The sequence below is a fragment of the Arabidopsis thaliana genome, chromosome 2, assembly GCF_000001735.4.
Source record: "Arabidopsis thaliana chromosome 2, partial sequence".
NCBI classification, from domain to species: Eukaryota; Viridiplantae; Streptophyta; class Magnoliopsida; order Brassicales; family Brassicaceae; genus Arabidopsis; species Arabidopsis thaliana.
In genome coordinates, this window is record NC_003071.7 from 10,764,959 (window position 1) to 10,781,258 (window position 16,300).

Consider the following 16,300-nt stretch of genomic DNA (forward strand, 5'->3'; position numbering starts at 1 on the left):
GATTAATATTCGGTTCCATATGGATTATTCAAATTTGAAGCAAATAAGACTCGAAAAGGTTTCGGTTTCGATTGGTTGTTGTGTAACCAAGAGTAACCAAACTACCCGATTTAACCAAAATACCCATACAAAACCATAATAATATGATCAAACCACTAGAATCTGAACCGAACTAAAGAACTGTGGGTTTTACACGAACCAAATCAAAAACCATTAGGTTCTACAAATTGGAACCATTCAGTTCTTATGAAATAAATACCCGAAACCGAACCAAATCCCAAATTTTGGTTCTGTTCGGTTCTATGCTGGTTAAATATGCCCATGTGGTGTAGTGTAGATCCTTGGTTACTTTATTATGGTTTTGGGCTTTATTTTCATGTTGATTTTCTATTGTTTATTGAGCTTTGGCACTGACGTTAGGCTAGGATTTTATGTTTTGTGTCTTCTATTTAAGTTAGCCGCTATGCTCTATTGTAGGACAGCTTTTGATTATTGAATTAATATAGAGCTTTGAGTTCTTCTTTTGAGCATCGTTTTCTATCCTCGTATCTTCCTTGTTATCGGTTATTCTTCGTGAATCAACGATTTTCAAGAACGAACGGCTATTCTTTGGAATCAACGTCATCGAGTCTATCGTAGCTCACCCTACACTACCAATCTACCATGCCTGTTAACAACTTGCCATTCTACTTCAAGAATAGAAACAGCACGTCGTTTCTAATTGTAGGATGGTTAACAGTTCTGAGTGCCACAAGCCAAAAACATTCACCATCTTATTAATTAATAACCAATCCAATCCATAGATACAAAGACTAATCCAAAAAATCGATGAATAAAAAAGTTAAAAAACTTTTGTCCAAAAAAAAAAAAAAAAATACAAAACTATGATATAATTACAAACCCACCAAAAATGAAATAATGAATTAACAAATATGTTGAACCCATCTGCACAAAAAAAATAACATCACGCTCATCTTCTTCACAGCAATACCCGCCAAGAGATTAAAAAAAATATTGCTTCAATGCTTCCATAAGCTGAGAACCAAACCAAAAATCGAAGAAAACTTGCGTATAACTCCCAATGAATAGTGAATACTATACCTGTAATAACAATTGCTGGAACAGATCAAGAGATTAGTTTTTCATCAAACACCAACCTGAAAAACTCCGAATTTTCAGACAAACCTTTATAAAAACTGAAAACTGATGCCGGCTGATATGATGACTGTTTCGTCACTGAGGCCCTGAAAACACATTCTCCAAAATATCATGAAGTTTCGGTGACCGTCTTCGGAACAAAGGTTCTAGCCGGAAAGATGGGACACCAATCTGCCATCTTTTGGCATCATACATCTCATTCCATGCCTGTACTATCTCATCGATCTTGAATCCCATACCTACAGTTATTGTTTGATTGTTATATTCACTGCCAATATTTGCAGGTAATTTCGCTAGATTATAGTTTTTATAGATAAACGTAATTACCTTCAAGTGCATTGTCACTTGAGCAGTGGTTCTTTACCATTACAGCAATATCGGTTGCAGAAGCTCCAGCTAGTTCAAATTTCTCCACTGCAACCTCCAAACATTCATCCCATGTCGGTAGGCCAAGTTTATACTCCACGATGGACCGTTCATACAGTAAGGAACCCCACAGAAGATTAATCTGGGAACTCATATTAGCTGTTTGCTCTGCGCTTTCTTCATCAGACGCTTCACTAAAGATTCCATCCAAGCCTAACTTCTGTAGCAGTTCCTTATGTTTATCGAAATTGGAGATTCCATTTAGACGGCGTTCTTCCATCTCTTCCCATATTTGCATACCCTTTTCCATGCTCTCCTCAGCTTTGTTATAGAGCTTTAGAACATCCTGAGAAGCATCGCTTTCTATATCTACCTCGCCACTCAATGCATGATACCAGCAAAGCTTAGCCTGCTCAAACTGTTGTTGGCCTAGTGCTAGAAGAGCTTCATAGAAATCAGATTTAATTTTAACCGCGCCTTCGTACTTTTCTGCAGCTTTGTTGTACTCGTTCTTCGCCCACTCAAATCCGGCCTCAACTTTCTCTAGTATAGTTTCCCTTGAACCATCCTCGGGAAAATAGATCTGCCTTCTTGCCTTGGACATATGAACATTCCCCCAGTTAAACATTGCAAGTGCAGCCATTTCTTGAAACTTATCAGCAGCAATATCAAAGAGTTCTTGCGCATCTTCGCCAGTGACAATATCTTCCATTGCTTCTGTATACAGTTTCATCCCAAGGTTATGAAGTTCCAAGTAAGAATCAGAATCAAACCCAACATGGTTCTTAAACAGTTGCGCAAACTGGAAAATCCAGTGCTCAAGGCTGGTAGATGCTTTCTCAGATTCCACAAAGTCTCCGACGCTTCCATTATCAGCAACACTACTCGATCCCTTGGCAAACTTATCAGTTGATTCATCATTATCAATGACATCATAAGTTGGTTCTTGATTGGGACTAACTTCAGCTATATACAATCTAAAAGAGCCAAGTTTCTCCCTCGTAGACGCAGCCAGCCTCAGCTCATCCGTCGTAGTAATGGTAACCAAATCACCCTCTGAGTCTCTATATTTGATCAGAAAACCCTTCAGAGCAGGAAACCGATCCTTAATCACATCTCTAACAAGTACAACACTAGAATCCAACGGCAATTGTGCCCACCGTATATCATCTCCATGAACCAACTTCACTGTCCTAGTCACTGTTGCGTCTTCCTTAATCTCTGAAGCAATGACCTCTTTGTCCATAACAGCAACCTTATCCTCTAGCTTCTTCTCTTCAATTGCCTTACCTTTCCTCCCGCTATCAACTTCCTCTCCATTATCAACCTTGGCATCCTCAACAACCGCTTCAACACTCTTCCTCTCACCATCATTTCCACCATTCGTCATCGTCATCGACTTCTTCTTCTTCTTCCTTAACCTCTCCTTAACAATCTTCCTCAACCTCGCAGCACCAACAGGCTGAACATTAACCAGATTCTTCTCCATCTCATCAACATCAATCCCTTTACCAACCAAAACCTTCTTCACCCTCTCAAAAATCTCATTAGCAGAAACATTCTCAGGCTCCATATTCAAAACAACGCGAGAATCACGAAACGCGAAATCCAGTTTATTCAAAGCCTCGTAACAACGAGCTCGTTTCAACAAAGCTTTACTAAACCTAGGAGAAGCTTCTAAAGCCAAATTACATTCGTTAATCGCATTAGGATATTCTCCTAATCCCATTTGCATGTAACAAGAAGCCATACTTGTTCTCAAATAAGCTACATCTCCATGATCTCTAGGTAATAGCTTAACGGCTTTATCATACCTAAACATTGCTCCTTCGTAATCGCGTTTCTGGAATAATTTGTTGCCTTCTTCTTTTAGCTCCAATGCTCGATTTATGAAGATCGTCATGTCGTCGTCGAATGATTTGGTTGCTGATCGATCGAAGCTTTTGCCGGTCTTACCTCCGCCGGTGGTGGAAGATTCCGTCGGTGGCATCTCGGTATAATTATTATTCTTCTTCTTCCCCGTTGGTTTCCCCATTGTCAGTTTTTGAAATTTGAATCGCAATTGAAACAGAGAGAATTTGAATTTCTTCTAAGAGATTGTTTAACAATTTTGATCGCGAGAGAGAGAGAGAGAAATGTGTGTTTTTTGTTTTTGGGATTGAGTGATCTCTAATCCACGAATATAATTAGAAGGAAGAAAGAAGTGTGTATAACAATATTACCGACAATTTTTATTCAGAAAAGTCAAAAACTTATTTTCCTTTTAGTAACTCTCAACATTTTTGCGTTTTAGTGAAGAAAATAGCGAGACTTCTCAATGTCTCATTCTCACATATCATTCTAAAAGTTTTGAGAGCGAACCAATCTCATTCATCTGTTCTCTTCTCTAAAGTAAATTTTGAGACAGTTCATAAATTTGTGTTTTGGAATTCTTAATCGTATCATAACATGTACACTATGAGTGATTTTAAGATTAACGAAGAGATCATAGCCTTTGCGAACCTGTTTTAACTTTCCAATTTTATCCACCTTTTGTGTTTCATAACGTTTAGTCACAATTTTCATATTTTAACTTTTTGGTCAAGTAAAATATTTTTTTACATTTGATCAAGTTAATATTTAATATTTTAACTCATAAATCCAGTTATATTCTTGTAACTTTTGATTAAGTTAAACTGTTTTTAGTATCAAATTATTTTTATCATGTTTTTTTATTGAAGTTAAAATATTTCTTTTATTTGATATAAATATAAAGTTGAATTAAAAACCCGAATTAAACCGAAGTTTTTAAGAAAAACATTTGGACGTCTATTATGTCATGTTTCCTATTTTTACGGTTTGTTATTTTTTTTATTACGTTTCTAGAGCACCATTCATCTTTGTAACACCTATATGAGACTTTTAGAGGTTAAATAATATATTTTGTTCTTAAGATTTTGAGTCATAACATATGCGTTTACATGAATAGTGTGATGATTCATTCATAAACATTGGATCAAACACAAATGAAATTAGAAATATAATAATTAAAATAATTAATATGATCTACAATTGGATATCAAATTATTCTTTATCAATTTGGGTGGTTGTACATATTTTCAAATATATACAGTCAAAGATTATTCAAGTAATATTTCATCTTTTATAGTTATTTTATTATTCAATGATTCTCAAATATATATCACCTTTGAAGCATTTTCTTTAGTGTATTCAAAGATTTATATAGTATACTCATTCAATTTGTTGCCAAAATACAATCACATTCTAATATATTTTCCAACAAATTTGGTAGATTTGAATATGAATTTTTGTAAATATACATGACTTTTATATTTTAGTATTTGCTTATATAAGGAGTTTAAATCTCTTGAACTACTCCAAAAACATTCAAACTAAAAAGATTCACAAGATATTAGTAATACCACTCAAATAATATTTTTGAAACAAGAAATGGATGTTCAAAGATCTTCATACATTTTCATTGCACTTTCTATCATTGCAATGTTCTTGATCACAGGTGAGTCAATGATACAAAATATTATTAAATGCATATAGTTATCAGGATATGATATACAATTATTCAAAGTTAAAAGTTTGGAAGAACATAATGAATGTTCTTTGATTCTTTTTCTTCCCACAAAAAAAAAATTATTCTTTCTTGCTCACTTTTACGGATAACTATTTATTACACATGTTAATCACTTCACACTTATGATAACTATATATGCTTGGTTTTTGGTTTATGATAAACATAAAATATTTACAGGAGTAAAACCAGAGGTAAGAGATATTTGTCCAGGAGTGTGCCATGCTGGAATTGAACCAGACTGTGACACACTCTGCATTAGCATGGGGTTTACTGGGGGTTATTGTCAAGGATTAACATGTTGTTGCAACCCAAAATCCTCCAAATCCTCAATAATTAATCGTCCAATTTAATTATTATTTTTTGTTTTGTATTACTCTTTTAACTTTTCATACTTATAAAACTTTGCTATGGAAAACAAATATTCAATTAAAAGTTTTATCTCTTATATTTTGTTGGTACTTTTGGTAATAATATTGGCGTCTTCTCTTACAGAAACGGCCATTTTAAAAAATTGGAATTGCTTATATAAAATTAGAAGTTTCAATTTTTTTTTTTATATGTTCGTTGCAAGATTTTAGAAACTAATACACACAAATTTTAGAAGATATACGTGCATCTTTCTTTCCCATAACTGAAATTATTTCAAAAATCATGATCCCATGCATATATGAATCTAATTATCTTTGTAACGTAAAAATCTATAACTTCTAATAGTTTTATTCGTGGCTCATTTATGTAGGAATCTATTAATTAAAATACATTTTTTTGTTCATTATTCCCTGGTTTATGTTTCTTCCATAAACTATAAAATAATTAACATCATGTACAAATCGGTGCATTCAACCACCACGACCCATATACATAGACGACGGAAACTCTAAAGCTCCTCTTTGCCGCTAGCTAATGAAATTGGGGTGCTGGTCTTGAACCACTTGGCGGTGTTCTTATTTCCACTGTTGGATAAATCGACGTTAATTAGTCCTACAAAAAGAAAAAAAAAAATATATATATATATATATATATATATATATATATATTGTTTCTACTTACAAAGTTTGCGGATTTGGTATGGCCAAGTTGAAGATGCACAAGATGAAATCGCGAAAGAGAGAACCAAAAACAAAGCAATCAACCACAAGCTTCCCTTCATTTTATTTCGATCTTAATTTGTGTTGTTGGAGTAGGTTACAAAGTTTCTACGCATGCATATGTGTATTTATATCAATTCATATTTTATACGTGATGTTTAGAGAGAAGCAGCGTAGGAAAATTATAAAGTCTGACCGAGTATAACTAAGAAGAGGTCTTCGACGTAGACATACATGAGAAACTTTCTTTGTTGCCATTGTTGACCATTGTTATCAAGATTTTTTATAATATACTTTTGGCCTACTCAGAGAGAAAAGCTCAGGCACTGAGGCACTTAGCTTAGAGTTGGCAGTGGTTTGAGGTGCGAACCGCTATCTCCGGCCAAAGACCTCAATCATTATATATTTATATGTAATCACAAGACTGCCGTGAGTTTGGCAATAATCAGAAGCGACGAAACCAGAGAGTAAGAAAAAGTATTGAGTATTTATCATTAAAAGTTCCAAGTAAATTACTCCATCACTCAAAACTTATAGTTCGAAGCCGGGACTGAATTTGGTCAGTAATAACTTACTATATTTGGTCAATAATAACTTGGAAGTTTTGTTTTTTCACAGCTAGGCTGACTAAACTTCATGAGTATGCCCTATATTATACGTAATTGGCTACTGATAAACTGATTCTAAAATCTTAACAGTCCAAGAACCTGCCTCAGAAGCGCTATGAATATACGAGTGTTTTGTTGGAAGAGACTGCTTTGCTCAAGCCACAGAACACACCTTGTCTGTAAAAGTAAACAATAATACTCAGATTCAAATAGATACATATATTTAGTCAATTCGTATTGAAGATTATAAACCTTGTCTGATGCTGCTGCAGCAAAGGCGATTGTCGTCTATATAAGTTGCCTGAACACCAATCATCCAAGATCCTATAGAGGTATCATCAAATGCATATGTCTTCAATGATCCACTGCAATTATATATACCAGACAAGAGAATATGTGATGAGTGTTAACCAGACATGGAAATGCCGATGACATACTTTTCTATATTAACTTCTGCCAAATTAGTAAGAACGTGAGCCTAACCTGTTTATGTTTACATACTGAGCCAAAGTTTTGGATAGTATTAACAGCGAACCAGCTGCATGACGGAAGTACCTAAATATAATGAAGAAATACTATGAGTTACAGCATAACTGTTTAAAGGTTCCAATCATGTGAAGTAAACATAAGTTTCAACCACTGAGCTTAATATCGAAGAAGATTTTTATTTCACCGAAGTTCCTTTTAAGTATATAACATTTGCTATCACTTACGATTTTTCGTCCCCAAATTTCCACCATTCTGGCTCATACCATTTCCCTCCCCTGAAACACAAAGACCCATGTAGATGGAAATATATTAGTTTGCTATACTGTCAAAGACACAAATTTATGAAAGTTGAGTATGATACGAACTCTTCAGCAACCACTTCACCAGACTTCATACACCCAATGTAAGCAGCATCTTGACCACGCCGACTTTCAAGAAGGCCAATCAACCCCTCTATCAGTTTGAATCACACAAATAGAATTGGTGATGTGAGATTGAACCCAAGATAATTTAACATAAATTGCTGATGCAGGGTAGGACCAAACATAACTTTACAGATAGGAAATAAAAGAGGAAGTCTTTACCAAGATCTAAGTCAATATTGTCATCAACTTTGATGTAAAACTCTGCATCCCAGTTTTGAACAGCAGCACTAAAGAAGAACTTCACTTTCTTGGCTAGCTCTTCTTGGGCCTCCTCATGATTCTCCTGAAAAAGCAGTAGTGCCAGAAGATATTAGAAGGTACATCAATGAGGAAAACTGTGTGTGCAAAACTAAGTAGAAGAAGCAAATATCAAGCAGGCTACTAAAGGATGCTAAAGCTTTTGATATTGTTTACTTACAAGAATCAAAAAATCTTTTCTTGCTTGATTTTCCTCGTCGATTTTTCGATCTAAGCTATCACCTCGATTTGGACTGGAATTCTTGAAACAAGAACATAAGTACTATAGTCCATAGGGTGATAACGAGCACGAAAAGATGAAAAGCTTGATACGTATAAACAAACAAAGATAAAATTAGTGGACAAACCTTCGACCAATCACAAAACGTATGACAATTCCTCTTTCCTCAAGTTTCCTCAAAGCATCACCTTTAGAACAAAAAGTTAGTAACCATACCAAATGCTAACATTGAAAAAAAAACGGTTTCAATGGTCAATCACAGCATGATCTACCTTGTGGCATATAAGACCCTCGAAATGTATTACGCCTCAGATGACTACCAAAGCCTGAATACACTCCAATCACAGCAAGTAATTTCTTCCCTGAAGACGAACCACTTTTTAAGTTCTTAAGATAGCCTTGACTCTTAGCCAGAGTCAACTCCATTTCAGTTTCAACAATTCTCCTCTCAAGATCTCTAATAAACAACGAGTACATAATCTATTATTACAAGCACACAACATAAACCACAATGCATCTTACACAATCAACCAAAACCAACTTACTTGCATCCTAGGACCATAAGCTTGTCATCCACCGTAAGAACCTTAGGCTTCTACACCCTCCAAGAACATTATCAATTGATAAGGAATTAAGAAACAAACAACATTTCAGTAGAGCAAAAGAAATGGCCCAAACCTGATCATAACTCTTCTTAAGTATATTATTGAGTACCACTCTATTCTCTGCATCTTGCCATAACCTAATCACAAGAAAAATGTTCAATTACGACACCAGAATATTTGAAAATCGAATTCTAAGAACTAATCTAGAGTCATTGGAGATTCGATTATCAATGGGGAAAAACGAAGCAAAGGTACCTGCCAGCGACGTAGAGCCAAGCGACGCAAGAGAAGAAAGCCATTATAACCGAAGGCTTAGAGGAACTCTGAGAAAACTTGGAGGAACGAGCTCGTCGTTCTGATTTGGAGGGAACCGTCGTGGGTAAGCTCTCCATCTCAATCCACGAGATAGAAGAGTGAGAGAAGAGAAGATTCAAAATCTGAGGGCAAAAACTGGAAGAGAATCGAAATGAAGAAGGAGCATTTGACTCTGTATTTGTACTTCTTCTTCTTCGGTTTCTCTGTGTTGGATTTGCTTCCGAGATCGGTTACTATGGCCAAGTTCATAAACTGATCATAGACATAGGGGGAATTTAATTTCTGCCAATTTGTTTTTTTTAATATCTCTATCTATAAAGAGACTCGCTGGTTAGACCAGAGGGTTAGGTTTTGGTCTGGTTGTAATACTGTATAGCCCAAGCTAGGTTGGCCAAACGAAACCTTTAAGTTGACTAAGCCATTTTAATAAGTATGGATTTTATGTATGGTCTTCCCATTGAAAAATAAAATCTGTATTATAGTTAAAGGAAAAAAAAACTTAACCGTACATTATGAAGAGCATGAATAATTATTATTTCATTTACCCACAACAACAACGTAATGTAGAAGTTCTTGGAGGAAGTCCTCGGAATAGAATGCAAACACCATGTTTATAAGATAAAGCTGCACAATATTTAGAGCAGTCTTGATTCATGAATCTTCCAGTACAATCTGGTCCACAAGTCGGAGGTAAAGCTTGTACGCTAATTCCCATTTCAACTATCAATCATGAAAGAAAAAAAATATGAATCTTCTTTTCAAGAAGGATAAAAAATTCGTTATCTTATAGTAAAATATGTATATATATCAATAATAACCTATACCAGAGAGAATGTCACACGAAATGGTCAGCATAGCAACGACAATGCATGTAACCATCAATTTGGAGGAACCCATTTTTACAAACCAATATTGTATGTTTTCTAAGATATAATTTGATGTCCATTAATCGAGTATGAAATGATCTATATATATAATTTTAAATTTTTCATAGCCATAAATACTTTCATAAATATTTGACTGAAAAGTTAAATCTTTGACTCAAAAAATATAAATTTTAAAAGGAAATCATTTGTTTGGTCAAAAACTTCAATCCTTTTAAGAAAATCTATAGTTAAGAATACCCGGCAGTCATTAAAAGAGTTTTCTACAAAGAAAAAAAAAATCAAAATAATATTTTTTTGTAAGTTTACCCTTAACTTGTAGAAAAATATAGATCAAACATATGAAGTCGAATTTTATATGCTATATAACTCTTATGTGTATCTTTGAATTTTGTCCAAAAAAAGAATATGCATCTTCGAATAGTTTGTATGATCACATTCATGAATGTTTTTAAATTCTAAGAATAGATCTAGGCTTTTCATGTGACGGGTTAAAGCTTCCCTTCCATTAGATCTATAGAAATTAAAGCTTTGTGCCTGCAAGTAAGATGTTTTGCCTCTCTTATGTCTTGAACGACCTGCAAACTTTTCTATAAGTTTTTTTTAAAGCTTTTTATAGAGATCTGATCTTGTGAATAATCAGTTGCTATATTATATTAAATGCATCACATTTATATCACATGTATTGAACTTACAGAAAAGTTTGAGATAATGGGATACCCTAACCCCACGTAGATTTAACTTCATCCTCGTACTCCAACAAGTAGATTAGAAAAGTTTGAGATAATTGAGATAATGGCCAAACGTTATTGACGTTTTTACAAATAAGCCTCTTGAACTCCGAAGATTCATGCCTTGATGGAGTTTTAGGCTCATGTGAAATCTTAAAACAGATTGAATAATCATGAGTTCTAAAATTGTTAATGATTTTTCAAATTACATGAACTATTAACAGATTATCTCTGAAACCAACCTCTATTTATGTAATTTTTAACGAAATCAATTCTAGCAATATATATGTACGTATCCTAAATAAGACTTTGACCTTACCTTAAAGTCTTCCCGTATCTTCCCTCATGTGAGTCTATCACTACAACACCTTTCCATTTTCTTTTCATGCTCATTTGAATTAGGACTTTATCTTATTGATCCTGCTCGATCATTTCTTTTTTTCTCATCATATAATAAAGTTGCATATGTTTGTGAATAAACCTAGTGTTGCAATGGTTCAACTAAAAATTTCAGCCGTTTATGAAAAGTTACGATTAAAAGACGAAACCATAGAGGACATTTATTGTTACTGCAACTTAAAAAAAAATACTACCGTAAAATACTGTTTTTGTTTAAAATAATATACTTTTATAACATTATATAAAACAAACCAAAAATTACAATTGTTCGTAAAATAAAAAAATTGTTGCAATGATTTAACTAAATACTTTCAATCATTTATGAAGAGCTAAGATAAAAAGATGCAACTGTAGAAGACATTTATTCGGATTGCAACGTTCTAAAAAAATAACAAGAAAAATAATATTTTTAGTTTAAAAAAAAAATTAATGTAAAGTTGCGATAACAAGACACAAATGTTCAGAACTGCAAAACACATTTATTCGGATTTTTATTTTTATAAGAAAGAATGTATTAAATTGTCTATTCCTCAAACATTTTTACATATTTAAGAATACAATAAATGCATTAAATTCGTCAATCGTAATCTTAGCGGGCCAGCCCGTTGCAATCTTACAAAAACAGATGCCTATTGCAGGCCGATCCAGATTAAAGCGGGCCGGCCGTTCGACACATCTACCTATGAGGATTTATCCACGAGCAACTGATATTAAAATTTGCATAGAGGTGAAAAAATGTACAAGACATGATTTTTTATAAAATAAGAGGTTCTATTGTTATTATATGTATCATGAAGAATTATGATAAATGGACAAAACTCAAGTAATGCAACCCATTTGTAATGAAAGATTATGCGAATACAATACAAAAAGTAATGATTAAGAGACACAATCCTCCAATTAATAAATAGAAGGATGCAAAATAGTTATAAGTAAAACGAATGAAGAGTTATGATGAAAAAATGAAATCATCCAAAATATTTATAATAGTATCAAAATGTTAAAAGTGAGAATGTATAAAACTTTTTCTATATAGATGAAACATGATGTTACACCCGATTAGAAAGATACCAAACGAGCTCTCCTTGTTCCCAAGTTTAATATTTCAAAGCCAAAATAAAAAAATAAAATAATGTTACATATCATAAGCACAAGTTGACGTCGAGGACAAACAATAAGATGACCATTTCTGGTTTTAGAAACAAGTTGACTATACATATCAGATACTCAAAAGGAGAACTTTAATAAATCATCACTTGCAGATGAACAACCAAACTCACTCAGATCACTGAGAAATCTCTCTTCATTCCTTTTGTGATACATTGAGTTAACCGAGGAACTCTTAGCGGCTAGCCCCAGCGCCTGGTAACAAGCTTGTGAGCGAAGGCACGCCTTGTCTCCTCATTTCCTCTTGTGCTTGCTTCATCTCCTCTGGATCTGTTTACGAAAACATTTTAGGTGTGTTCATCAGCAAACGATGACTAACTCTTCTTAACTTGCAATCCACCAACCAGTTCAAGAGCTCTAAAAGCTCCTAGATTGGTGAAATGTGATAAGGAACATCAAATGTCCATCAAATCCATAGTCGAATTGTTTACAAGTAAAACACGGAAGATGAATCTGTTGGCTCATAGTGAACTCCTACATTTCGAGGGTAATAGAAGCGTACCTATGTTTTCCATTAATTTGGGCATTAGGAACACAACAACGACCATGAATCCCACCATGAGACCCATTGGACTTTTCACGATCGACATAATGTTGAAAGGCTCTCGAATCTGTAGTATTTTACATGACCAAATCAGATTAAAGAAAGAAAAAAACAGATGTGTAGAAGCACATGCAAAACAAATAATGAAAAGAGTCATGTGAAGTCTCACCTCATAATATTGCTCTTCCTTCAATGGCTCCAAAACCAGCTCAGTAAGACTCCTCCTGGTTTCTGTTAGTGTTGCTTGAACCTTGCCACGATGCCGAGCACTAACATCTACTCGTACCTAAGAATTTGGTTATCCATCATTGCATGAGCAACACATTCTTACAAAACTGCAGTTTTGGAAACCATTAATAGCAACACATAAAAACTTACCGGAGAAAAGAAGTAACCCATTGCTGATACTTCAATCAAATGAGTCCCAGCAGGCACTTCATGACTTTACAAACCAATTAGTCAAGGACCGCAAAAAGTAAGAATCATCTCCACTACTCTTCTTTTCATGAAACCATAAAGGTATTTAGTTCTCCTGATCTATTTCTAGCAACATTTATAACAAGCCAATACTGAACATGATTTCTTTTGGCATATATCAAAGGCAAGTAAGAAACCAATCATCAGCTACTGTGAGTAATAATATACTCAAAAGAAACTTTAATAACAGAAGGATCAAAAGGATACAAAGTAAAGTATCCATCAGGCCTGAGAAACGTAATCTTCTGTCCACCATTGAGTATAACTTTGACATTTGAGAACTTTGCTATGTGACCAATCACGTTGCCTACGAAATAACTTGTAGATCAGTTCAACAGAGTTTAACATTCAGAATAAACATGAAGCAGTCAAATTTCATCATTCAAAACATCAAAACAGACTACACATCACTTTTTAGATTAGGAACTGATTGTTGGAACCGTAAAGGTAAAGTAATCTTTGGGAAGATCCCAAAGAGAGAAGAAGGGAAAAGTTAAAACCTACTTGGTGGAATCTTGACTCTACCAGTAATGGTGTAACTATCCTCAGACCTGCACAATAAACCACACAAAGAGAAATAAATTCTCGGATCTCCAAAAAATCAAAGTACTGAACTCGGCAAGCAACTAAATCATCAAATTGAGACAAATTATCAACAGAAGAAATTCGCAGGAAATTGCATCGACTAGATAATTGAGATGATTTAGCAGAGAAATCAAAGACAGAGAACGATTTACTTACCCAGAAGAGCAAGGGAAAGTGGAAGCAAAGAAGATGAAGCAAATCTGTAAGACGATGAAAGCGAGAGTAGGACTGGATCTGATGATCGACGTCATCGTCATAGCCGTCGTACGTAGATCGACGTAAGCTGATGAAGTCTGATATTAGTCGTCAAATTCCGGCGACGAAGGATGTTAAGGAAAACCAAATCAAAACCTTCTGGATAACTGAGAAGGTACTGGTTTAATTTTATTTTATTTTACTTTTTTTACCCTGAAAAGTTCAGTTAACTTAACCCTATTTGGTCGATGTTCTAAACCGGATTTTTTTTTTTTCGTCTCTAAACCGGAATCTACAATTCTATATACTTAGTTTCGTTTGCTAAAATGCGATCCAATTTGCACTTAGACAGTCTACATTTTCACCCCAAAATTGTTGTTGTTCTATATTAAGTGTATAATTTTCATACCTGTGTAATTTGTAAAGTGTATTTTCTTACATGTATAATTTGTAAAATGTGTTTTTTTTTTATATGTACAAACACTTAAGATAATTCATATCGAAATTACACAAATATTTGAATTTTATACCCAAACTCACATTTAGAACATAATTTAGAATCATAATTAATGAATGTTAGTCAACCAAATACAGTTTATAAAATTTCAGCTCTAACAAACAAAACGATGTCGTTTTAAGCAACATCATGAGATACATGTTAGCAGACTGAGCAACCGTAATGGTTGACTAATAAATTAGAATGATATATAACTTGAATTTTGTGTAGTTTGGGTATGAATTGATCATATGTGTTTGTAAAAGTAGGAAAACACGCTTTGTAAATTGTATATGCATGAAAATATCATTTTCTCGTTAATCTACTCACTAAGGGCCTCACAATCACTAGTCCAATTTTTAGTTAGTATAGCCAACACATATTATTTCTTACTTATAGTATAATCATTTAGGTAATAATTAATAAATCACTAAAAGAACGATGATTTTATTATAAATCTTAATAATAAATTACCGTTACATGAAAAGAAATATCTAATGATTGAAAAAATTGTGATTAAAAAATGCCTAATAATTTGCATGTAACCTTAAGTACGATACGATAGTATAAACGCATAGGAAATAGAATCCCAAAACAATCTTCGGGAAGACTAAGTAGAATAAAGCAACACTCTTTTGTTATATCTTTTAAATAACCTTGTTTCATTGCCTCTACACAATCTGGAATTTTTCCTGCATCTTTCACACAAGCCATTGGATTTGGTAGCAACCCATTCTCTGAAATTGGAGCCATTGCAAAATCATTATTACCTTTAGTATCTTCAAGAAGTGATAACATCACAACCATCACCGTTAAGATAGACGCACACACTCTTTGTATGCTCTCACCCATTATTAAATGTTTGTAAAACTTGTATTTTATATTGTGATCGGTACTGCTACATTGTTTATAGTATTTATATACATTTATGGTTATAAAACTTCTTGCTAAACGATATATATTGCTTTTTAAAAAAGATTGTGTACATGCATGTGATAGTTGCCTTCAAAAATTGTATGTTCCTGAGAAAAAGAATACAATGTATTTACTAAATAAAAATAGAAATACAATGTAATGAATCAATTTCTTTTTTTGGTCAGAAGTATTGCGTTAACCATTTTTGACAATTTTATGTATACTAAGGGTAACTATATATTCCATTTACATACTTTTACAAAAAAAAAAAAAATCCTTTTCTTTTTAAAAAAATTTATTACAATTTTATCGAAGATTATATTTTGAAAATATATGTTTTTAATAATAAGAAAATATATCTTATATATTATTTTCAATAAAACCGAAAAATATTCTAACAAAATGATAAACAAATAAATAACTAATATGTAACATTCCACTCCAATGTTATTAGGCAATTTTGTTTTAACATTATGATTAAGCCCCATTTAAACCCAAGTGAAACAAATCACAAAATTGTGAGGTGGTGAATAGACGAAAAAAAAGCTAATGATTGTGATCATGATGATCATGTATAGCTAGTGTATGTGAATCTATATTAACGTTAACTAATAACTTTGTATTAGTCCAACGATCAATAAAATCCACTCAACTCTTACTCAATCTCTTGCCCCTTATTAAGCAAACCTTCTCTACGGTTTACAGTTTTGGGGTACTCTTACGACCATGAGGAGAATTATTCTTATATTTCTTTGTATTTATTTTAAACATAATTTGAATGGATGC

General features: G+C 33.5%; 7 protein-coding genes across 12 annotated transcripts; 1 reads left to right on the top strand and 6 right to left on the bottom strand.

Annotated features, from left to right (window-relative positions):
- Positions 1–743: 743 nt before the first annotated feature.
- Phox1 (Octicosapeptide/Phox/Bem1p (PB1) domain-containing protein / tetratricopeptide repeat (TPR)-containing protein) lies at positions 744–3,776 on the bottom strand. 4 transcript variants are annotated; one of them, NM_001202670.1, is made up of 4 exons: positions 1,486–3,707; positions 1,186–1,397; positions 952–1,116; positions 759–882 (listed from the first exon to the last, which is right to left on the bottom strand). In NM_001202670.1, exons 1-2 carry the CDS (start codon positions 3,557–3,559, stop codon positions 1,234–1,236), a joined length of 2,238 nt encoding a protein of 745 aa, NP_001189599.1. In that variant the 5' UTR covers positions 3,560–3,707; the 3' UTR covers positions 759–882; positions 952–1,116; positions 1,186–1,233. The 4 variants fall into 4 exon arrangements, with proteins under 4 accessions (NP_001154534.1, NP_180101.4, NP_001323652.1 ...); NM_001161062.2 differs by having other exon boundaries at positions 744–1,116; positions 1,486–3,776; NM_128086.6 differs by having other exon boundaries at positions 748–1,101; positions 1,486–3,776.
- Positions 3,777–4,918: 1,142 nt separating this feature from the next.
- Positions 4,919–5,527, top strand: LCR81 (low-molecular-weight cysteine-rich 81). Its single transcript, NM_001036335.2, has 2 exons — positions 4,919–5,041; positions 5,291–5,527. Exons 1-2 carry the CDS (start codon positions 4,975–4,977, stop codon positions 5,461–5,463), a joined length of 240 nt encoding a protein of 79 aa, NP_001031412.1. The 5' UTR covers positions 4,919–4,974; the 3' UTR covers positions 5,464–5,527.
- Positions 5,528–5,717: 190 nt separating this feature from the next.
- AT2G25297 (uncharacterized protein) lies at positions 5,718–6,377 on the bottom strand. 2 transcript variants are annotated; one of them, NM_001335985.1, is made up of 2 exons: positions 6,164–6,314; positions 5,718–6,094 (listed from the first exon to the last, which is right to left on the bottom strand). In NM_001335985.1, coding segments are annotated over exons 1-2 (102 nt in total). In that variant the 5' UTR covers positions 6,264–6,314; the 3' UTR covers positions 5,718–6,092. The 2 variants fall into 2 exon arrangements, with proteins under 2 accessions (NP_001323650.1, NP_001323651.1); NM_001335986.1 differs by having other exon boundaries at positions 5,724–6,066; positions 6,164–6,377.
- A 249-nt stretch (positions 6,378–6,626) lies between these two features.
- On the bottom strand, positions 6,627–9,445 carry AT2G25300 (Galactosyltransferase family protein). Of its 2 annotated transcripts, none has more exons than NM_128087.4 (12): positions 9,062–9,445; positions 8,880–8,943; positions 8,747–8,796; positions 8,474–8,658; positions 8,329–8,389; positions 8,142–8,214; positions 7,883–8,006; positions 7,664–7,751; positions 7,523–7,573; positions 7,293–7,364; positions 7,062–7,174; positions 6,627–6,986 (listed from the first exon to the last, which is right to left on the bottom strand). In NM_128087.4, exons 1-12 carry the CDS (start codon positions 9,196–9,198, stop codon positions 6,964–6,966), a joined length of 1,041 nt encoding a protein of 346 aa, NP_180102.3. In that variant the 5' UTR covers positions 9,199–9,445; the 3' UTR covers positions 6,627–6,963. The 2 variants fall into 2 exon arrangements, with proteins under 2 accessions (NP_180102.3, NP_001324550.1); NM_001335987.1 differs by having other exon boundaries at positions 6,696–6,986; positions 8,747–8,803; positions 9,062–9,373.
- A 97-nt stretch (positions 9,446–9,542) lies between these two features.
- Positions 9,543–10,044, bottom strand: AT2G25305 (Putative membrane lipoprotein). The gene is made up of 2 exons (NM_201802.2): positions 9,946–10,044; positions 9,543–9,841 (listed from the first exon to the last, which is right to left on the bottom strand). The coding sequence occupies exons 1-2, from the start codon at positions 10,016–10,018 to the stop codon at positions 9,663–9,665; spliced, it is 252 nt and encodes an 83-aa protein (NP_973531.1). The 5' UTR covers positions 10,019–10,044; the 3' UTR covers positions 9,543–9,662.
- A 2,065-nt stretch (positions 10,045–12,109) lies between these two features.
- Positions 12,110–14,306, bottom strand: AT2G25310 (ER membrane protein complex subunit-like protein (DUF2012)). The gene is made up of 7 exons (NM_128088.5): positions 14,065–14,306; positions 13,828–13,874; positions 13,531–13,630; positions 13,225–13,288; positions 13,016–13,132; positions 12,805–12,913; positions 12,110–12,572 (listed from the first exon to the last, which is right to left on the bottom strand). Exons 1-7 carry the CDS (start codon positions 14,163–14,165, stop codon positions 12,478–12,480), a joined length of 633 nt encoding a protein of 210 aa, NP_180103.2. The 5' UTR covers positions 14,166–14,306; the 3' UTR covers positions 12,110–12,477.
- Positions 14,307–15,115: 809 nt separating this feature from the next.
- On the bottom strand, positions 15,116–15,451 carry AT2G25312 (ECA1 gametogenesis related family protein; the record flags this gene model as incomplete). The annotated part of the gene is made up of 1 exon (NM_001084488.1): positions 15,116–15,451. The coding sequence occupies one exon, from the start codon at positions 15,449–15,451 to the stop codon at positions 15,116–15,118; it is 336 nt and encodes a 111-aa protein (NP_001077957.1).
- Positions 15,452–16,300: the final 849 nt, after the last annotated feature.

Excerpts from the sequence above, each read along its gene's own strand:
- Phox1 (NM_001161062.2), bottom strand. The coding sequence starts at position 3,559 with ATGGGGAAACCAACGGGGAAGAAGAAGAATAATAATTATACCGAGATG. Across the intron at positions 1,398-1,485 it reads AAGTGACAATGCACTTGAAG|GTATGGGATTCAAGATCGAT; the intron begins GTAATTACGTTT and ends CAATAACTGTAG.
- LCR81 (NM_001036335.2), top strand. The coding sequence starts at position 4,975 with ATGGATGTTCAAAGATCTTCATACATTTTCATTGCACTTTCTATCATT. Across the intron at positions 5,042-5,290 it reads TGCAATGTTCTTGATCACAG|GAGTAAAACCAGAGGTAAGA; the intron begins GTGAGTCAATGA and ends AAATATTTACAG.
- AT2G25297 (NM_001335986.1), bottom strand. The coding sequence starts at position 6,263 with ATGAAGGGAAGCTTGTGGTTGATTGCTTTGTTTTTGGTTCTCTCTTTC. Across the intron at positions 6,067-6,163 it reads ATACCAAATCCGCAAACTTT|TGGAAATAAGAACACCGCCA; the intron begins GTAAGTAGAAAC and ends TTTATCCAACAG.
- AT2G25300 (NM_128087.4), bottom strand. The coding sequence starts at position 9,198 with ATGGAGAGCTTACCCACGACGGTTCCCTCCAAATCAGAACGACGAGCT. Across the intron at positions 8,390-8,473 it reads AGGGTCTTATATGCCACAAG|GTGATGCTTTGAGGAAACTT; the intron begins GTAGATCATGCT and ends TTTGTTCTAAAG. Across the intron at positions 6,987-7,061 it reads CTGCAGCAGCATCAGACAAG|ACAAGGTGTGTTCTGTGGCT; the intron begins GTTTATAATCTT and ends TTACTTTTACAG.
- AT2G25305 (NM_201802.2), bottom strand. The coding sequence starts at position 10,018 with ATGGGTTCCTCCAAATTGATGGTTACATGCATTGTCGTTGCTATGCTG. Across the intron at positions 9,842-9,945 it reads TTCGTGTGACATTCTCTCTG|TTGAAATGGGAATTAGCGTA; the intron begins GTATAGGTTATT and ends CATGATTGATAG.
- AT2G25310 (NM_128088.5), bottom strand. The coding sequence starts at position 14,165 with ATGACGATGACGTCGATCATCAGATCCAGTCCTACTCTCGCTTTCATC. Across the intron at positions 13,133-13,224 it reads TGGGTTACTTCTTTTCTCCG|GTACGAGTAGATGTTAGTGC; the intron begins GTAAGTTTTTAT and ends CCAAATTCTTAG. Across the intron at positions 12,573-12,804 it reads CAAATTAATGGAAAACATAG|ATCCAGAGGAGATGAAGCAA; the intron begins GTACGCTTCTAT and ends TTTCGTAAACAG.